General features: G+C 38.3%; 1 protein-coding gene across 1 annotated transcript; it reads left to right on the top strand.

Moving 5' to 3' along the window:
- The first annotated feature begins 2,064 nt into the window (after positions 1-2,064).
- Positions 2,065-12,866, top strand: LOC135598996 (probable ubiquitin-conjugating enzyme E2 23). The gene is made up of 8 exons (XM_065093599.1): positions 2,065-2,276; positions 7,722-9,873; positions 10,046-10,168; positions 10,270-10,785; positions 11,011-11,080; positions 11,162-11,301; positions 11,482-11,793; positions 12,392-12,866. Exons 2-8 carry the CDS (start codon positions 7,747-7,749, stop codon positions 12,659-12,661), a joined length of 3,558 nt encoding a protein of 1,185 aa, XP_064949671.1. The 5' UTR covers positions 2,065-2,276; positions 7,722-7,746; the 3' UTR covers positions 12,662-12,866.
- The last annotated feature ends 10,192 nt before the right edge of the window (positions 12,867-23,058 follow it).

Here is a 23,058-nt window from a genome sequence, read left to right as displayed (position 1 = left end):
CATAAATTTTTTTTTCATATTACATATAGCATATCACATATTTTATGCTTATAGTAACATCTCAAGTAATAGCATAGCATGCATGCCCTAGTTTTAGAATTGTGATTTCACACAAGTTGCTTATGGTCTTTTCAATAAAGTTCAACATTTTGTTTGAAAGAGAAGTATTCCTCGTTTATACTAAAGAATATACAATTATCATTCGTGATAGGAAATATACTGTCGATTAATTATCATCCAACGTATGATAATATGATAGAGAATAACTATCACATAGTATCCAAAAAAAGAGGAGAAGATGAAGATCACCTCTCCACCCGTTTGTCAACATGGACGAAGATCCAAAGCAAGGAATTGCAAGATTTTTTCTTACCCTTTATGATCAAAAAAATAATCGGAAGCTTCTTTCTTATCTTTTATGATTAGATATGAATATTCATCTTGAATATTATCTTTATGACCAAATAATGTTTTTAAGTGACTAAATATGAATAATCGCAAAGGAGTTAAACTTATCGTTTTGAGTGACCTTGTTTGGCCATTTACATCCGCACTCACATATATAGAGTCATTAACTTAGGTATCAAAGAAATTAGATCTAAAAATCTTTCTTAATCTCGATTTTTGTGTAGAAGACATATTGAGAATTCGATGTTTTCACCTCAGAGGTACCTTAGACAATCCTATCAATATGAATCCAGACCATGTCGAGCTTACCAAGATGTTAATGATTTTTTTCCCTAATAAAACAATTGTCTCAGATTTTATTATACTATTTTTTTATATATATAAGTTCATAAAGTCTAAAAACTTAGACAATAGGATTATATGGTTTCCTATTAGCATGGGTAATCTCCTAAGGTCCCAAGACTAGAGATCAACACACATTGATCCCGAGACTAAAGATTGGCAGATAAAGAAAACTTTCAACTGATGACAAAGAAAAAGAGAAAAAAAAAAAGAAAAAGAATAAAGGTGGAACCTCTTTTCAAGGAGCAGTGCGCAATATGGCATAAATTTAACTTCATTGCCAGCCTCCTCGAAGCTGCATGGTTACACCGGATTGTTCTGCGGATCTTCGATGAATCAAATTCGTAAAGATAAATTCCAAGAGAAAGAGGTTACTTGGTGGCCGACGTCAGCGACACAAATAATCATCTTCCCCCGACGTCACACAGCAGCAAGAAGGAAGAGAGAGGCATGAAGAGAGGGAGAGAGAGAGAGAGAGAGAGAGACAATTGCAGTATCTGGTGATTGGAAACAAGTGACTGCATCTCTCGCTCTTTTTCAGAAAAGTATGCTAATTAAGGAAAACATGATGGATCTAAAAGGTGGTGTTAAGTTGACAAGGATGTTTAAATTTGTATAGTCATTCCATTTGTGAAGAAATGAAATGTCTAACTTTTGATAGGAAAGTAAAATAAAGACAATACTTTAAAAGTATTATTTAATTATCTTTTGGTATATTTAGAGAAGGTAAAAAAGCTTCTTTGAGATGGTATTATTTGCTTCGGGCCCAAACCACATAATTATCCTTTCGGTTTTCCGCTGTGAGATTTCACTTTTAGTTTGCACGTCTTCTCCACCCAACAAAAAATTTTTGGCTTAGCTTGAGACCCAATCCGAGCCCGACTTCGTTTGAGCTCAGCCTATGCTTCTCCTCCCAACAAAAAATTGGCTTGGCTTGAGACTCAATCCGAGCCCGATTTCATTTGAGCTCAGCCTATGCTTCTCCTCCCAACAAAAAAAATGGCTTGGCTTGAGACCCAATCCGAGCCCGAGTTCGTTTGAGCTCAGCCTATGCTTCTCCTCCCAATAAAAAATTGGCTTGGCTTGAGACCCAATCCGAGCCCGACTTCGTTTGAGCTCATCCCAATCATGGTTAAATTAACCATGATTCGGTATATTGGACAATTTGCTAAGAGTAATAGCTTTGACCGGGCCCTTACAGCCCGGCCCGGTTCATGGCACTGTGAGCTCATCCCAGCTCGAACCAAATCCTAACCATTGAATCAAATTGAGCTGTATATACGTACAGAGGGAGAGGCGGTGAAACAACCCAAACCCAGCCCTTCTCTCAGCATCTCTCTCTCTCATTCTCATTTTATTCCTGCCTTGTTTCGTCTCCTCCCCACCTCCGATAGCATCTAATCGCCTCCCTTGTCTCGAGAGGTGTCGCCGTCGACCCCAAGCACGGGATCCTCCCGCCGCCACCGCAGTTGTTGCCGCCGCCTCTTGGTCATCGGGCGATAGCCGCCTCGTCGATACCCGTCAAGGTTCGAACCCCTTCTCTCCCCCCTCTTTTATCCTTGGTCCACCCGTTTGCCTTTGGTGATTACTTCCTTCTTTAATCCCTAATCTGTGGATCATTCCTGTTTGCTCGGATCTTTAGCTCATCCATCGGCATCGAGCCCTAATAGTAATAACAATGTATATGTATGTCTTTGGTGCCAAACCAAATGTTGGTGAACTTCCTGAGAAGGGGGAAAGGGTAAGATCTTTGATGGCTTCATCCTTCCGCCTTTTGTTTTTTGTTTGGGGCTTCTGCCTTCGGGATGATTCTTGCACAAGACATGCGGTTTGTTGGTACTGATCTTTCTGCTTCTTAGATTCGGGACGAACTCAGTTACGTCAGACTATTGGCGTTTAGTTTACCGTCATTGTAGATGGTTCAAATTAGTTTTTTATTAGTTTATGGTAGGGTTATTGATCAGGAAGCCCTTCGTCATATGATTCATGTTCAACCTCATTACTAGAACCTTCTGCTTTGCCATTTTCCTTTATATATATATATTCTTTGTCTACTGCGAGTTTTAATTGCTGAGATTACCGAGTTGTAATTGAGTCAATACTTGGACTTGTAGTTTCAGTCGCTTTTTCAGACCATCATATGAGAGGGATGATTAAACCGTTCTAATGAGATTTTTATATGATAGGAATTGCATTCATATTTCGTCACAGCAAGACATTTTTTTTTACATTTCTGAATTGCACTATGTTTGAGTTAAATCATTTAAAGTTTTTCCGTGAAAGCTACTTTTTTTCTGCCACATTTAATCGGTTTGACATCAAAAGTGCTATATGACCTTACATCTGGTTAAATTCAATTAGTAACTATTTCCACTCATAGCTGGAGCCAAGCATTCTACCGTTGGTCAGCATAAGAAGGCTTTGCTTGTCCATTGAATTACTGGTGATATTTAGATGGAAGTACTGCTGTTATTGGTTCTTTTTGTTTCATTTCAATACTAAACAATCAGCTGTAGTTCAGAGTTTTAATCTTTTGTTTTGCTATTGGTGAGGTCAGTGTCCAGAGAGGCAAAGTGGGGTCTACCATTGGCATATCAGTTGGGCAATTGTTAGATATGAAAGAGGCAAAACTATTGTCTTACCATCTCAACATGGCTATTGGTGTTTGAGTTTGATTAGGTTCTCTTTAGCTAGGCTTTTTAACGTGGGACCATTTTGATTTATTTCTCTTAAATAACTTTAGCTAGTTTAGGATGTCTTTTGCAGATTTCATAAGTTACCACATGATCACATCTGCTGGTTGTCTGGTTAATATTGATTGTGAACCATATTTCTACAACCTTCTGCATGGTTTGAACAAGCCCCAAAATGTCTTTTTGCTTTCTTATCTTAAATAAATCCTATTAAATGAGTGTAATATGGGCCTTCAACACAACAAATCTTATAAAAACAGGATATCCCATGGTGTGGCGCAACAATTATTGCATGTGTATTTCCAATATTATAAAGTCATCATACTTTGTATATTATAAGCAATGTATGATCATTATGTGACAGCCATTTAAATTCAAATATATAGTGAACGTTTGAGTGTTCATGTGAATGTGCAAAATAAAGGACACCATTCACATTCATTGGAACCTGAAAAGTCCACACTATATGCAATTTTCGAATATGAACATGTTGTGGAGCCTTATATAGTGTTCTAATTTTGTTACATATATACCATACCTTATCATAAATAGGTGTATTTTATACATGTTGGGAAGTATTTGATAATTACAATATCCGATACAGACATGACATAGGTACAAGGATCATTTGGAAGGGTCCATGTATTGCAGTGTGCATTCAGTATGGACATGGCATAGGTACAAATTGCTTTGAAGTGTCTGTTCTTTGTGTCGTGTAATCACAAAGTTTCAACTGTCACCTAACCTTAGTTGGGGCTTCATGGCTAAAATTTCTTTTAACACACAATTTATTTGTGTTGAATAGATGAAATTGTTGTCTTTTTTCTTATTATATTGTGTTTTTTAACTGTTGACCAATGGTGCAACTTGTAACCTTGAATTTGAGTCAGCATTTAAGCTTGGTTAGGGCTGGAAGCAAGGCTTCTAATGTATACTGTCTATGATATACTAAAAAAGTGGCATGAAGAATTTTCTCATGTAGTTAGTGAAAGCCTTTAAATGCTTTAATATTGTGTTTTATCCAATCCTGACAATTGAGTCTAAAAACGACAACTCAAATATATTCTCTCAAGCATGCAAGAAAAGTTTGTATGTTGTTTTATTGGAGACTGTCGAATAATCTAGGATTGTTGTTTCTCCATTCTGAATTATTGGTTTGTTAATGCTTTTTATTGCTTAGCAGTTGTATGAACGAACCTGAAATTTCTTGCTCTTTATTTATTTCTACTTGACTAGAGTAATGGTCGTAGTTTCAAGAAGGCAACAGCAGCCCATATGGGTTTAATCCAGAACAATTAGTTATATTGTAGAAAGCATTACTTCTATTTGAAGGCTTGCTTCATTTTACTACTCGTGTATCAGGTTCTGAATTCTCCCAAAACCAGAGTTTGATATTACTTATTTTATAAGCCAAGATCTTGTTCTTGAGATCTGCATTTCCCTTCATAGGTCATATTCTTTCTGTAGTTACATTAGCTATTAAATGAGAATTTTTAGTTCTTCACTTGGAAATAGATTAGTTGGTCAACATATTAAGAAAATAGAACATTGGTGCAGCGGTTTAAATAGGCACTCAGGCGAGGCGAGGCCCGAGCACCTCAAGGGTGGACTAGGTGACGTGCTTCAGTAAGGCGCCGCTTGGGTACTCTTCTAAACCCAGGTGCCAGGCGTGTCGAGCGAGCGCCTAGTTCAAATGAAGCAATCGAACCAGACTTTTAAGTCTGGTTTGGTTCAATAGTGGCTAGGTGGTTCAATTGAACCAACTAGCCACTTTCTTACCCGCAAAAGCCCACCCTTCACACCCCCGCGCAACCCTAAGCCATCAACCCTAGCGCAGCTTTTGCCTCTGCCGTTGATGCTTTTTGCCACAGACATAGCGGATTGAGGCTTTCTTTGTTGTCGATGGACGGGTCCGACACCTAGCTTTCGTCCGTAGCTTCCTTCTGTCGTCGTTGCTTTCGTGTGCAATTCCCACCGTAGAGGGAGAGGACCGCAGTTTCCTCCGCCACCAACGGACACCTTTGAAGCTTCCTTTGCCCATGACGTCATCGTTCGTAGTTCTGTCGCTGTTGTCTGTCATTGTCGCTATTGCCGTCCATAGCTTTCGTCGCTACCGTTGTCGCTATTGGCGTCTGTAGTTTCTTTCGCCGCTACTGCTATCGCTATCGTTGTCGTTTGAAAGTTCCACTATCAGTGACTTTTTCTTCCCCTCTTAACAGTTCTTTTCTTGCCGTCGGAAAGTTCCACTGTCAGGAGTGCCTAGCGCCTCGGACATTTTGGGATCTTGGCGTTTTTTGGTGACTAGCGCTTTTTAAATCACTACATTGATCATTGAATTTGAACATATTGATATATCATATTACATATTTTCTTGGCATTTATCAAGAACTGCCCCTCCTAGCTAGGGTTTTGTAGTATGGAAAAAACCTCTCAAATCAACACTAGAGATTTTTCTACTAAATTAAACTAAATTTATTGCATTAGAGAGAAGATGATGTCCAGCCATTGCCTTGGGGGCTTTTAATTGTCACATAGGGCCCCTTGAATAGACTCTCTATATCATTCTAGACCCTTCCACCAAAAATACAAGCTAAAGGCCCAAAGTGTTCATAAACTAGCTAAATAATGTTGACCTGTTATATATATACCAGTTAGCTCTTTTTTCTGGTGAAGAGGAGCTTATGACCTTAATTGTATCTGGAGCGCCAACTCCTAGATTGGCTAGTGTTGCCTTTTCAAGGCGTTGGGCTGGTCAGAAACAAATTTTAACTTGAATGAAAATGTCCATGGCCATTGAGATACTTGGTTCTAATTTCTACTCTACGGCAGCTTAACCTGGTAATGTAAGGATTCTCTCCTGTCCAGTGCATTGCCCTAAAGTTGCCTGTTCGCCGTCTCCTGCATTTAGGAATCTCACTTGTGGTTATATATCTCCTTTACGCACTTCGTAAAAATTTAAATCCCAGTTATCATGCAGTATGCCAACTTGAATGGTAGGTATCACTAGGAAGAAATAATAAATAATTAGATACTGACTGGGAAGGTCTAAATGATCAGACATGTTGATCAGTTCAAGCTGATATTTACTTGTCTAACCATGGACATTGAACTGGTAAGTTAGATACTAGTTCTCATCCAGTTTTGGGTCATATGGTGTTTTTCGTTTGGGATTGATATCTTACCAAGCGTATCACTCAGTTTTCCTTCTTTCTCCTCTCAGGCATTTTCCCTCTCGACTCTCCTCCTCCTTCTCCTCCTCTTTTCTGTCACATCACTGTCTCCTCCTTCACCCTGTTACATCAATGCCTCCTCCGCCTTCTCCTTCTTCACTAGTTCTCCTCCTCTTCCCCTACTCTCTTCCTTGTTCTCTCTGGTCTGGACACTGCTGACATGTACTGTATTGGTACGCTACACTGTACCAATCTGGTCACCAATTGGTATTCACACCTTGTTGGCCATTCCACCTTATCTGATTTGATACCGGTCCTTAGTCCGATAAATACTATTTTGGTTACTTGGTATGAAGCGGGCTGTCCAGTATTCGAGCCATTGTGTCAGATTCTATCTTCATCATACTTGGACCTCATACGTGCATCTTAAAGGTTTGACATAGGCTTTCTGTACTTGTCTTCTGGTCGGCCTGGCTGGTGCTGGGACCAGGTGTAACCTGCAGGCTCTATCTGAACAGGCTTTCAACCTGGCTGGCTGTACCTCGGCTTGATTGGAATTCAATTTGTGTCTGATACGCTCCACATAACAGTCTTGTAATATAGCCATAAAGAATTTCTGGGATTTAGTTTGGTAATTTGGTAAACTGCTTTGGTGTTTGCATTCTGCAAATGCACGAGCTCCTCCTTTTAAACATGCATATCTCTTCATAGAGCACCTAGGTTATTTTCTCTAGTTGTGTTTCCTATTAGCTTGTCATTTGTAATTGTAAACTAAGGAATAGATCAGTTGGTCAAAAAAAGGGGAGTTTTTTCCTCCTCTCATCTTTTCATATGGCTGTATAGCACTTCTTGGATGGTGAGTGCTGTCTCCATAACTATTTAATTGTTACATTCTGCATTTTGATCCACCATTCTTAGTTGCTTATATGTTCTATCATATGTTGTTCTGACTCATCATTTGGGGATTTCTCACTAATTTTAATAATTTACACAAAATAGGAACTCAGTGTGCAATTAAACAAATCCCAAAAAATTCCAATTTGACTGTGTATCTGCATTTATTTCTTTATGGTTCATTTATCGACTAAACTGCATTATTTTTTTACAGCTTTATAAATTTTAGATATACTACAATGGAAGTGAATAATGGGCCAGATGCGATAGATTCTGCACCAAATGCTTCTTGTTTTGATGTTGCAAGTCGATCTAAAGTTGGGAAACCAGTGGAAACTGGGGAACTGAATGATGCCCAGGCTAAGGATATATTTGTTTATAGACAAGATGTTGTCAAATGCTGTAAGCGTGACGGCTTGCTTGGAATTGTTGTGCAAGTAGCTGGTGACTCAGATTCTGAAGGCAGCATCTCAGATGACGATGGCAGTGAGGAAGATGGGAATAAGGTTGACGAAAGTAATGGAGGCGATAATGGTGTTATTAACAATAATATTGAAGGTGGTGACAATATTGGTTCTCTTCAAGATGGACAAGTGAGAGTAACATGGAGTGATGGTTCTGAGACAATGGAAAATACTAGTGATATCACGGTTGTAGATAGGAGCTTCCTGCATGGTGATATTGTTGCTTCTGCTACTGATCCAACTGGACAGTTAGGGCTTATTGTTGATGTCGATATAACAGTTGATTTACTTTCTCCAAATGGTGAGGTGATAAGAAACGTTTCCTCTAAAGATCTTAAACGCATAAGGGAATTCAGTGTTGGTGATTTTGTAGTTCTTGGACCTTGGCTTGGCCGAGTGGATGAAGTTTTAGATAATGTTACTGTTCTGTTTGATGATGGATCCGTGTGTAAAGTTGTGAAGGCTGATCCTATGAGACTGAAACCAGTTTTGAAGCCAATTGTTGATGATGCAGATTGTCCATACTACCCTGGTCAAAGGGTTAGGGCTGTTTCTTCTTCTGTTTTCAAAAGTTCCAGGTGGCTTTCTGGCTTGTGGAAAGCTAACCGTCTTGAAGGTGCTGTCATCAAAGTTCAGGCTGGCTCGGTGGTTGTCTATTGGATAGCTTCAGCTTACCTTGGTGTCGGTACTAATTCAGCAACTGTTCCTTCTGAGGAACAGAATCCAAAGAACTTGACTCTGTTGTCTTGTTTTTCACATACAAATTGGCAATTAGCTGATTGGTGTCTCCTTTCATCTTATCCACAACCATCAACCCTTGTTGATAGCATTCCAGGAAACAGTAAGTTGAAGGAGCCCGGGAGCCACTACATTTCTCATGTTCAGAATAATCATACAAGCTCTTGCATTCTTGGTGAAGGATCATCCACAGATGCCCCTGAAACAGAGGATACTGTTGACTGCTTTCATGTCAAGTCTAGTCATGCAATCAGCTCTGATGCCCATGATGCTCAATGCACATCTGAGCAAGTTACTGATGGATTATCTGAAGGTATTTTGTTGGATGGGAATTGTCAGTCCCAAGCCGATGATTACTCGAATCATGATAAAACAGCTAAATTAGGTGAGACTAATGGAGCTGAATCAAATGACTTGCCTGAAAATTGTTCGTGCAGTAGTTCATCTTCAGTTTCAAAGGAGCCTGCTCATGAAAGCTGGCCAGCTTATCGTAAGAAACTTCGAAAAGTCTTTTTTAAGAGAGATAAGAAAGCTCGAAGAAGAGATGAGAACTTTGAAAAAGCTCTTCTCATTGTCAACACTGTTACCAAGGTTAATGTAGCCTGGCAAAATGGAGAGAAAGAATTTGGGCTACAATCAACATCTCTAATTCCAATTCATACTCCAAATGATCATGAATTTTTCCCAGAACAGTATGTGATTGATAAGGCATCCAACGAAGGAGATGGTGCTTCTGAAACAAATCGCCTGGGAGTTGTAAGAAGTGTGAACTCCCAAGAGCAAACTGTGTGTGTGAGGTGGCTTAAACCTGTGTCCAGGCCGGAAGACTTAAAGGAATTTGATCATGAGGAAGTTGTTAGTGCATATGAGCTTGATGGGCATCCAGATTATGATTACTGCTATGGTGATGTTGTTGTTCGCTTGCCCCCTGTTTCTGATGATACAACAAAATCTGAAGTTCCTACCGAGACACAAGAATATCAGCGCCGTACTCAAGACAAAGCAGATGATTCAAGCAGGGAACACAAAGACAATAGTGAAGAGAATCAGACCCAAAATGATGAAATTTGTGGGAACTTTACAAGTTTATCATGGGTTGGAAACATAGTTGGTCTCCAAGATGGTGACATCGAAGTTACATGGGCTGATGGGATGGTATCAAAGGTATCTCTTACTGAGAACAGGAACTACGACTGATATTTATGCCACCACATATTTTAAATGGACAACAATGCTATAACTTATTATAACCTGAGTATTTGCCTAACGATGTTATTATAATTGATCCTGCCATTCCTTTTCTTTGAAATTGTCTCTGACACAACTGTTGTTTCAGGTTGGACCTCAGGAAATTTATGTTGTTGGTCGAGATGATGATGATGATGGACTTAGTGATGATGGTGCTAGTTGGGAAACAGTCGATGAAAACGAAATGGATATATTTGATGACACTGAAAAGGTAAACATCTCTTATAACTGATTCATAGTCAACTAAAACCATTCTTTTTGTATTCTCTTTTTCCCCTTCACATTTGTGATATGGAAGTCTTCCATTTTTAGGAAGTTGATCCACAAAATCCTACTGACAACACTGTCCAAAGGGAAAAGAGTGCTACAACTTCAGTAGAAGATGGTACCGGTGGACGAAGTGGACCACTTGCAGTACCACTTGCAGCTCTTGATTTTGTTACTAAGTTAGCCACTGGATTGTTTTCTCGGACTAGAAAACAGTCTGACTCATCAGGTTCAGATCAGATAATTGCAAATGAAGATGGCCATAAAGCAGATATTGACCTTTCTGGAAGTACATTAGATGAGGCATATGAGAATAGAGGTTTTGATGTATCAGATGGTCTTATTGAAGAAAGCATGGATGAGACTGTTGAAGTGGAGAATCAGGTGGCAGCAACAGAAGAGGCTGAACTGAAAATTGAGGACAGCATAGTGAAACCAACATTGATGGGACTATATGATGGAAATCAAAGAGATTATAGTATGGATGATCTATGTAATTTCAGTCACTTTGATGTTACTGAAAATCCTTTGGATCATCATTTTCATGGTGATGCTGAGATGGTAATTGATAAATTTCTCTTTCATTTTCTTGCAACTCGACAAATTTTCATAGAACTCATTATACATACAATGCATATGATATTTATGCTGCACTTGAATTCTGCTGTTACATGATTCATTGCCGTATCTAGATACATGATTTTCCTATATGTGTTGATGCTTATGCTTCTTATGTAAGTTGTATAGCTGTCTTAACACAGAAAATATATAATAATTAAAATGCAGAGTAATGGTGGAAGGAAGTGGGTCAAAAAGGTTCAGCAAGAATGGACCATTCTTGAGAAGAACCTACCTGGTAAGGAAATATTACTGGCTGAATAAACAATTTATATAGTTGATGTGAATAAATGAGCTCTAGTTTTGATCCTGATTACAGATGCTATTTATGTTCGAGTGTTTGAGGACCGCATGGATCTCATAAGAGCTGTAATAATTGGAGCCTGTGGAACCCCGTATCAGGATGGCCTCTTCTTCTTCGATTTTCAACTTCCTCCAGAGTACCCTCAAGTTCCACCGGTAATTGTGATATTAAAATTTGCTAGTTAAATCCCCCACATTTTGTCAAAAGACTAACCTCAGTTTATGATCCCTGCCTGTTTGCTTTGATCATTCATCTTGAATTTACGGACGAGTGAATCTGTTAATCCAGTCTTCAATTTACTTCGACTTTATTATTGATTCTTCTTGTTTTTGCAGTCAGTATATTATCATTCGGGTGGCCTGCGAGTAAACCCCAATTTGTATGTGGATGGGAAGGTTTGCTTAAGCCTGCTAAATACATGGACAGGCAAGGGAAATGAAGTCTGGGATCCTTCGTCTTCCAGCATCCTCCAAGTCCTAGTTTCACTACAGGGATTGGTTCTCAATGATAAGCCATATTTCAATGAAGCTGGCTATGAAAAACAGATTGGTACAGTTGAAGGCGAGAAGAATGCTTTACCATATAATGAGAATACATACCTACTTAACTTGAAATCCATGCTGTATCTTTTGAGAAGGCCCCCAGTGGTAAGTGCAAAAAGCCCGTTACAAGTTCTGTTTCTCTTCATATATATATATATATATATATATATATATATATATATATATATATATATATATATATATATATATATATATATATATATATATATATAATGAAGAGAAATGGGTACACAATCATAACTGTGACTGTTATGGTGTTTTTTTTTTTAAGATTTAGATTTGTCATTCTGCAAAAGAAACCGGATCCCTTCACAACTAGATTTTACTGTGTTTATGTGATAAGTGATAATTTTTCTTGCTGATAAAACATTATACTTATTATATTGCACTTTGACTGTTATTGGCTCCTTCAACAGCAAGTTTAATATTTGCAGAGCTTGCACTTTTTTGAAACTCACCTTAGATTTATTGCTGTCGTTGACAACTTACATTAGTACCAGAATGTTCTCAACTTCACATCCCTTCCACTGTGTTTGTTTGCTGGAGAGTCAAAATCTTGTCAAATCTGCTGAACAAATTCCTTATATGGTTTTGGAACAAATATTTTGCAACAATGTTGGTTTTTTATTATTTTTTAAAGATATTCTATGTTGTTTGTCTGATTTATATGTTGTTGATGTAGCATTTTGAGGTCTTCGTCAAGGACCACTTCCGCAGAAGAGGTCATTACATTCTTAAAGCCTGCGAGGCCTACATGGACGGCTGCCTGATCGGTTCACTTACAAAGGATGCCTGCCTAACTGAGACGAGCCGCAAGCACTCTTGTTCTGTTGGTTTCAAGTTAACACTGGCAAAAATTTTGCCTCGGCTGATTCCTGCATTAAAAGAAGTAGGAGCTGATTGCCACCAATTCGATTATCTGCTCAAGGTTGAAAACCTTTCAGAAAGTTGAACAGTCCCAAAGTTTTTCCTGGTATGCTTCAACAAGTGTATTCTGGGAATTGGTTTGTTTCATGTGTAAATTGATTGGCACCCACCTGAGAGAGGCTCACTTCTTGTTTCATAAAGCATGTAGGAAACAATTCCTAGATGTGGTCAGTATTCATTGTGGAACCCTTTTGTGCCTAATATTCTCTTATCATCATTTTTTTCTCCTACACAGAGCCAGCCTCATGTAGAATACATATTTTTATCTCATATTGCCAATGGCTTCATGTCGTGTGATGAAAGTGATCAGATCCTGGCATCAGAGCTGCCCTCATTCGAAATGAGCTGCATCCAACATCCTCTTCGCCATGAAACCCCTGCTTGGTCTCTCTCAGAAAGCCCATGATGGGGGCGATGGCTTTCTTCCTTGTACGTATCCCAGCAAATTACAAGTGGCAGCCAACTTGAAGCTTCTCCACTTCGTCTCATGAGCTTACTTCGTGTTCGTCTCCTCGCCGAGGCACTTGGCCAGAACCACTACGTCTTCTAACGCCGCGCAGCCGCCTCGCTCCTTTCGATGGCTTGTATGTACTCCACTCTTCATCTTCCTCAGCACACCTTCTTAGTTCCATCCCTTCTCCCTTCTCCCTTCTCTGCGCTCTTCTTCCTCCTTCGAAACAACAGGTAGAGGTTGAGGAAACGTCATGTTTCCATTCCAGGAACTTAGAAGAGCCAGGTGGAAGCGAACCAGTGGCCGCTCAAGTCGAAGTGTAGTAGAACCAGCGGCAGCCTCAACCCAGAGTTCGCATTCTACTTCGGGAGAGGCTATTGATGTTGGAAAAATACGAAAAAAAAAGGATGAAAATACTTTGAAAACAAATAACAAACACAAGATCAAGAATACTATAGAAAATATATTTAGACTTGAAACATGTATAAACACTTTTCTAAAAATGATATTTGTACTCTCTTCTCAATAAGATTGTTATGAGTTTGATGCAAATAATTTTAGTGGATATGATAAACCTTTAGAAGGTTCGTATTGAGCAAACAATAAAGAATCTTAAAAGAGAAATTAGAGAATATCTAATTCAATCACTTGAAGAGTAAAGAAGAAGAGTACGAAAGAGGTCATCATAATTTACTCTCAAATACTTATTTATAGATATTTTTCACAAAAGATATAATCTTTGAAAAATAACTGTCAAAATAACTACAAAGGAAATCATCTTTTCAAATAAATCTTTTGAAAAGAATTTTTTAATTTGAACAATTTATAACAATCCCCCACTTGTTCAAATTTAAAATTTTCTCCAAGTGATTAAATAGTATTTATGAATAAAGTAATATATCTTTGATTTGAATATTACCTTAGTGTAAACATCACAAAATGAAGTCGAAATCCCAAATAGCATAAAAGTTTTGAATTTGTTATTCTTAATGACAACACCAGTAATACCACACACATAAATACAACATCCTTGTATTCCTTGTAAAATCTCACTCAACCCTAATATGGCCTTGGGCTCATCCAAGTTCATAAACTTTTATGAGAGAAACTCCAACTCTTAATCGAAGCGGTACTACTTCTAAGTTCTTATAGTATCTTTGTTACTCTTTGAGATACTTGTCCTAACTTGACTGAACTTCATTAAGAGTATAATTAACTCAACCCTCATTCGGTGACAACCGGTACTTTAACATCTTTAGATAGGACTTGTAAAATATTTCAAAGTGCTGAACCACTCCACATATCAATGACTTGTTCTTACCCTTTGAACTCTTCATTACTCATTTCATAATATTGAGTAGGGTTACTATCATTGGTAGATTTTTTATTCAAGGAGTTTTAGCCCCATCCATTTTGATGTTAATCTTATAACTTCTCGTGTAAGAGGTTTGGTGAATGGATCAGCCAAATTCTCACTTGTTTTCACAAATGTGAGTGAAATAATCCCACTTTTGATTAATTTTCTCACATAATCATATGTAAGACTTATATATCTTGACTTATGTAGATTTCATATTTCACTATACGCATGTCCTAAAGTGGTTTAACTATCACAAAGTATAGAAATTGAATTCACACTCTTAGAAGTCAATGAAATTTCTAATAGAAAGTCCCTCAACCATTTAGCCTCCTTTCCTGCATATGCTAGAGCAACAAATTCTGATTTCATAGTTGAGTGAGTTATACACATTTGTTTCTTGCTCTTCCAAGAAACAGCGCCACCTCCTAAGGTGAACACCCAACCAGTAGTAGATTTGTTATCTCCAAAACTCGATATCCAACTTGCGTCAATATATCATTCTAAAATAACAGAAAAATTTGAGTATTGTATGCCATAATCTTTGGTTTGTTTAAGGTACCTAAGAATTCTTTCAATAGCCTTCCAATGCTCTACATTTGGATTGCTAGTAAATCTACTCAATTTACTAACTGCAAATGCTATATCAGGTCTTGTGCACTACGTTGCATACATAAGACTTCTTATAACACTTGAATATTTTAATTGAGCTACTGTTCTTCCAACATTCTTGACTAATTTGATACTTGGGACAAATGAGGTATTTACTTCTTTGATTTTTAAGTGACTGAATTTCTCTAGTACTTTCTCTACACAATGAGTTTGACTCAAAACATATCCCCCACTATTTCTTTTTACCTTGATACCTAGTATAGTATCAACTTGCCCAATACCTTTCATGTTAAATGTTGAAGATAGAAACCTCTTTGTTTCTACAATACTTTTCATGTCGTTGCTCACTATTAGCATATCATCAACATGAAGGCAAACTATCACCATATAGTCATCACAAGTTTTGAGATAAACACATTTATCTGTAATATTATAAACAAATCCATTAGAAAGAATTATTGTATTAAATTTCTCATGCCACTGTTTTGGAGCCTGATTTAAACCATATAATGACTTAATAAGTTTACATACTTTATGTTCATTTCCTAGTAGAACAAAACCTTCGGGTTATTCCATATATACCTCCTCATCGATGTCTCTATTTAGAAATTCCATTTTGACATCCATTTGATGAATATAAAGATAAAAAAAATTGATGCTAAAACAAAATTAATTCTAATAGATGTGATCCTAGCCACAGGAGCATATGTGTCAAAATAATATATTCCTTCTTTTTGTCGAAATCCTTTAGCAACTAATCTTGCTTTAAATGTTTGGAGAGTACCATTTGTATGATACTTCCTACAAAATACCCATCTACAACTAATAGGTTTAGAGGCAAAAGATAAATCGATAAGTTTCCAAGTGTGGTTTGACATAATAAAATCCATCTCATCATTAATAGTATCTTTCCAAAAAGCAGCTTCACAAGATGCCATAGCTTCTTTAAATGTTTTAGGATCATCTTCCACTTGTAAAATAAGAGGAATTATTTTTAAGACCCTCTCATTAGTTCCTTCTATAAGGTAAAAAGAAATACTTTGAGAATCAATCTAATTCGATCTTAATGTTTTTGCTTTTCATACAAGTGCTTTTCCTTAATTCATGAGATTGCTCTCCAACCTCTTGTGAACTTGATTAATGTCCAATCAAAAGAATATTAGGTTGCTCACCAACCTTTTGAGATGTCTCCACTGGTGACTCTTCACTAGTTGGAGGATGAACATTATTACTTGAAGTCATTAAATGTTCAAAGAACTCTACATCTCGAGATTCTATTATGATATTATACTTCAAATTAAGAAGTCTATTATAAGCTTTGCTATTTGAAGCATAGCCTATAAATGTACATTTGATTCCTCTAGGTCCCAACTTTGTCCTTTGAGGATCATTATTCTTATAATATGCAAGACACCCCTATTGAATATCATATTTTGATGATGAAATCACTTGATATGTGTTTATGAATTAATCTACGTTTTGAGTGACATAGGATGCTTTGATCAGGATGAGACAATTAAAGCAGGAAAATCATGTTGTGCCGGAGGAACATGTCAGAAAATTGGATGTCGGGCTGGTGGATCAGTCGACCTATTGATAGAAGACTTCGGGCCGTGGATTCGGGCATCGGGCCAAGAAGAGCAGGTAATGCACTAAGGATATCGGAGTTGCAGAGTCAACTGGCCGATTGGGCAATAGGCCACAAGAGAAGACGATGCGCCGAAGAGTCGGACGAAGCGTCGTAGGACCAATGACATGCCGGACAACTTGATTATTGCTTTGTATTAATTGTCTCAATCAAAGTTTTGTTTTAAGTATGCAGGATTAACTACGAAAGCTTGAAGACATAAAGCAAGTCTACCGAAGTCAAGTTCGATGGGTGTTTAAGAGTCCGTCTAGAGTTCGAAGAATCATCGGGAGTGCTGTTGGAACCAACCGAGAAGGAATCAGGGACTTGCCAAAGCTTTCGAAAGTCCACCGGAGAGATCGTCGGAGGTTCACGGAGATCACCGAGAAGGTTTGGTTACTTGCTAAAGACTCGCTGAACTCGCCACAAGATCGGGAGCCTACTGGGAGTCCGCCGGAAGAAATCCGAGGGTGTATCGGAAGTCCGCTAGAAGTTCGCCGAAAAGCTCGCCGGAAGGAAACTCGACGTTACCGATTAAAAACTTGCTTAGGACTATCTCTTAAGTTCATAGTTTGCATGTAATTAGGGTTAGGATTAAGGGTTAATCCTATAACCCGGTCAGGGGCCAATTAGGCCCGAGTTCGGACTGGTTTGGGCCAAGTTTGGAACCCAACCAGTGAGCAAAAATAGTGTAGGTGGTGGCACCACCAGACTAGGCGGTGGCACCGCCCAGAGCCAGAAGTATCAGGCGGTGGTACCGCCGGACTAGGCGGTGGCACCGCCCAGCACCCCAGAGTTCGGGCGGTGGCACCGCCCAGAACCCGAGAGTTCAGACGGTGGCACCGCCAGAACATTGTCAATGTGGAAATTGACAAGCGGTAGCACTACCACCGACAGGCAGTGGCACCGCTAGTAAAGGTCAATATGACATTGACAGGCGGTGGCACCGCCACCGATAGGCGATGGCACCGCCAACCTCGGAAATCCAAGAGAATTCAAAATTTGAAGCCAAAATTTGAATCCTCTTAGGGTCTATAAATACCCCTCAATTCTCAGCAGAGAACATAACCTTTTGATGAGTAAAAAATGGAGATAAAGCCTTAGCAAAGTCTTTAGCAAGTCTTATTTTCAATAGCTTGAGTGTTTACCTCCTTCTTTCTCTTTGAAAATTTGTAAGAGTGTGAACCACTTGTAAAAGGTTGTAAGAGAGGTATTTGTCCTTCCCCTTCAAAGTGATTTGCTAGTGGAAGTTGAGAGCCTCTTCGAAGAAGGCTTCGCAAGTGGATGTAGGTCATTTTGACCGAACCACTTTAAATTGGTGTGTTACTTAAATGTGTGTGTTTACCTTTCTTAAATCGTTATTTACATAGCAGCAAGCTTTTGATTTTTATCTTCTCACTTTACTCGAGCTACTTTCACCAAGTCATTCATTGTCGAATCGAAATCTCTACGCATTTACGAAATCGTTTTCAAACTTACGAGTTTTAATCCGCTGCACTAATTCAAACCCCCCTCTTAGTGCTGCTCCGATCCTAACAACCCCCACACTTTAAAATAACCAATGTTAGGTTGTCTTCCTTTCTATAACTCATATGGAGAGATCTTATTCTTTTTAAAGAGAATTCAATTTAAAATATGACATATAGCCAATAAAACTTCTCCCTACAAATTATAAGATAATTTAGCATGCAACAATATATCATTAATCATCTCTAGATAAGTTCTATTTTTTCTTTCTGCTAATCCATTTTGCTCAAGTGTTCTAGGTGTTGAACATTTATGAATTATGTCATGTTGTTCATAAAACAAGTTAAATTCATTAAGGAAAGTATTCTCCTCCTCTATCATTTCTTAAAACTTTAATTTTCTTCCCTAATTAATTTTCAACTTTTGCTTTATATACCTTAAAATCATTAAAAGCATCATTTTTATATTTCAATAAGTACACATACGTGAATCTAGACATATCGTATATCAAAGTAATGAAATATCTATTACCTCCTCTTGTTAATATGCCATTTAATTTACACATATGTTAAGTACACATAGAATGTATTAAGTTTAACAAATTAATATATCTTTCAATACTTTTGAAGGATTTATTTATCATCTTTGATTTAACACAAATTTTATATTTATTAAGATCATCAAAATGATAATTTATTAAGCCACACTTAACCATTCTTCTAATGGTCCTAGTTCCAATATGTGCTAATCTATCATGTCATAATGAATAAGAATCAACAATATAAATAGAAGCAACATCTTTATTAAATTTAGAATCATTGTCAACAATAGATAATTTAACCATTCTCTCAGCAGAATAGTCTTTTCTAACAAAAGTTTCATTACAAGATAGAATTAACTTCCCGGATTCATATACAGATTTAATTCCAGGTTTGCCAAGGAGATTCTCACTTACTAATTTTTTACTCATATTTGGTACAGAACATTAGTAAGAGTGACTTTTTTTCCCGAAGTGAAAGAGAGTTCCATATTTCCCTTGCCAATCACCTTAGAATGAACTTCATTTTCCATTTGAATCTCTTGCCCTTCTGTGACTAATTTGTAAGTCTTGAAGAGTGTCTTATCATAGCAAACATAGACGGTAGCATAAGTATCATACCACCAACCAGAAACCTTGCCAAATATGGCATTTGTTAGGATCAAGAGCACTAAGAGGGGGGGTGGGGGTGAATTAATACAGCAAAAAACTTTCGACGATTAAAACTGCGTTCGTACGTTGAAATCCGATTCCGACGTAAAAATTGTTTCGTGCAGATAATAACTTTGAAAGCTTATGGAAACGTATTTGAAGTAAAACAAGGAAGGCAGTTTGAAGTTAAGATAAATAGCACAAAGAAAATGCAAACCAGATTTTAGAGTGGTTCAGTCAAACATGACCTATATCCACTTTCGGCTTCCTCCTCCCACGAAGTCACTAGCGTCTACTAGAGGCCTTCCTTTAATAGGTGAAGGCCAACCACCCTTTTACAGTTTTAATCCTTTTGACGGGCTTAGGAGACAACACTTACAGAATTTTCTCTCCTTTTTTGAAAGATCAAAACTTAGAAGAAAAGAGGGAGAACTTCTAGCCTTTACAACACTTTTGAGCTCTAAAAATCACAGAGTAAAATTAGATTTTTGGTGCCCTTTCATGCAGGAAAGGGTGGGGTTTATATAGGCCACAAACTGGTTTGAATTTGGAGCTCAAAAATGTCATCTCCCGGATTTCTGGGGTCCTGGCAGTACTACCACCAAACTGGGCGGTACTACCTCTCGGAGACTAAGCTCAGGTGGTACCATCGCCTGACAAGGGCGGTACCACCGCCCAATCTCACTCAAAGACTGAGCTCCTGGGCGGTGCCACCGACCCTGGCAGTGCCACCGCCTGGCAGGAAATCTGGGTCTGAATGGCCTGATCCATTCGGCCCAATTTGGGTCTGTCAAGGGCCCAATTGCCCCCAGATTAAGTTAATGGGATCACCTCCCATTCCTAACTTAATCTACATGCTAACTATGATATTTCTTAAGATATTTACTACAACTTGCTCCAGTGCGTCAATCGCTTCTTCCGGCGAACATCCGACGAACCTTCAGCGATGCTCCGGCGGACTTCCGGCAAACTCTTGGACTTGCGACAATCCACTTGGCGAGTTTCGAAGAGCTTCTTTGGCAAGCTCCTGGACTTCTCGGATTTGTTCCCGCAGAACCTCCGATGACCGTCCGGACTTCCGTCGAACTCTCGAACCCCCAATGTGATCATGGCCTTGACTTCGGCGCAACTCCTACTGCATGTCTTACTTCCATCGTAGTTAATCCTGCACATGTAAAACAAACTTTGATCTAGATAATTAATACTAAGCATTAATCAAGTTGTCCGGCATGTCATTGGTCCCTCGACGCTTTGTCCGATTCTTCGGCGCATCGTCCTCTCTTGTGGCCTATTGCCCAATCGGCCAGTTGACTCTGCAACTCTGATATCCTTGGTGCAATACCCGCTCTTTTTGGCCCGATGCCCGAATCCACGGCCCAAAGCCTTCTGTCGATACGTCGACTGATCCACTGACTCGACGTCCAATCCTCTGACATGTTCCTCCGGGCCAACATGATTTTTCCTGCTTTAATTGTCTCATCCTGATCAAAGCATCCTACGTCACTCAAAATGCAGATTAAAACATAAACACAATTATCAATTGGTTTCATCATCAAAATACGAGATTCAATAGTATTCACTTCGCTCACCATAGCGATTATATAATCATCTCTCTCAACGGAGTTGACTTTCGGGTTCTGGCCTTTTTAAAATCTCCAATCCCTAGCAAAATGACCAGGTTTTCCACAAACAAAACAACCTCCACTCTTTGGCTTCTTAAATTTTTTTTTATCCTTTTTGGGGCCAAAATGATTCCCCTTGTTTTGCTTGCCTTTGTTGAAATTCCTCATAACATTTGCTTTTATATTGCCAAAAGAGTTCTCACTCTTGTCTCTCATCCTCGATTCCTCCTCGATTCGAAGATATTTTTGAATTTGCTCCAAAGTGATATCCTTAGAGTCATACAAAATCTTCTTCTTGCTCTTTCCAAGATATAGGCAACTTGGCTATTATAGCCCCTATTTGAAAATGTTCAAGAAGTTCGATTTTTTCAACCTTCAATTGATTAACAATGACCTGCAACTCATGCACTTATGCTAAGATTGGCTTGCCATCCACAAACTTGTAATCAAAATATTTAGAAATTAAAAAAAAATTTGTACCTTCTTCCTCGGCATGATACTTGAATTCTAAAGCATATTCCAAATTACTTTTGCAGATGGTTCCATCGTATAAAGCTCATAAAGCCGGTCCGAAAGAGCATTGAGAATGTGCCCTCTACATATGACTTCATCTTTATTTCTCTTTTTTTGTTCAGCCTTGACTTCATCGGTGTCATCGTCGGTTGGATCAGAAATTGATTGAAGATTTGGATAAAGCACATAGAAGATCTTCAAAAGCCATCAATGTAAACTTCATCTTGTCTTGCCAACAGCTAAAATTTGTTTCATCAAAACGATCCAAACGAACAAAATCTTGATTCAATAATTTGATGGTATTTGTGGCGGTGAATTTGTATAAACTTATAAAATATCATTTTTAGATTATTAGAAAAATACGATAAAGAAGATGATGAAAACACTTTAGAAACAAATAACAAACACAAGATCAAGAATACTTTAGGAAATATATTTATGCTCGAAACGTGTATAAACCCTTTCTTAAAAACGATATTTGCACTCTTTTCTCAATAAGATTGCTATGGGTTTAATGTAAATTATTTTAGTGGATATAACAAGCTTTTAGAAGATCTATATTGAGTAAATAATAAAGAATTTTAAAAGAGAAATTAGATAATATCTAATTTAATCATAGAGAGCAAAGAAAAAGTGTATGAAAGAGATTTCATCATAATTTACTCTCAAATATCTATTTATATATATTTTTTTATAAATAATAAAAAAATAACTATCAAAATAACTATAAACGAAATCATATTTTCAAATAAATCTTTTGAAATTTTTTTTTTTTAATTTGAACAATTTATAACAATCGATCGTGGCCATCTGCAACCGTGGCGAGGCCTCTCAGGGCGTAGCGCCCCGAGCATGTCGGCTTTTGGAGTTCCCATCCATCCTGCTACCACAGAGTGGACGCCGTCGCACCCTATCAACACCTGCAGAGGAAGCACACCGGAAGCCATTACAATAGAGAGTTTAGCCAATCAATCTCCATTACTGATCGCCGTTGCAGCAACCTTGGCTTCGAGTGTGGATCCATCCTCCAGGCGTAGGAGCTTCCAGTTGCCCATCTCTTCGTTGGAGGCCAGCTTCGATGAGAACCTAATTGTGGCATCCTCCACGGCCTCCATTGAATCTTGACAGCGACGAGACAAAACTGAAGCTGTGGAAGAAGGGGTGGTGGGAGATGAGAATGCCGAGGAGAAGATGAAGAGGAAAGAAAGCTGAGCAGGGAATCTGCAGCAGCGACGAGAAGAACTCCAAATGGTCCACGTGGTTGTGCGACTACGCAACTCCATGATCCAACCTCGACGCTAAAAGACAGACACTACTGTCGGCATGTTTCCTAGATCACAACACAGGCATCCTTGCAAAACAAGAGCTTAATGTTGCCAGCCAGCGCAAATGGTTGTGTAAGGTATTTGTCCTTCCTCTCATTTGTGACATCTTCCCATTGAGATTTCATGCTTATTACAAGTGCTTATTTGATTTATATTTATGGAGAGGAGTGCTAACGATCACACTTCCGACTGCAATAAATGAAATTGTTATTATGATCACGGTTCTTACAAAGAGCAAATTTCTCATATCAAAGGGCGG

Source organism: Musa acuminata, chromosome BXJ2-1, assembly GCF_036884655.1.
Source record: "Musa acuminata AAA Group cultivar baxijiao chromosome BXJ2-1, Cavendish_Baxijiao_AAA, whole genome shotgun sequence".
In the NCBI taxonomy this organism is placed as follows: Eukaryota; Viridiplantae; Streptophyta; class Magnoliopsida; order Zingiberales; family Musaceae; genus Musa; species Musa acuminata.
The sequence above is the reverse complement of the archived record's forward strand: the minus strand, read 5'-3'. Positions and strand labels throughout refer to the sequence as shown.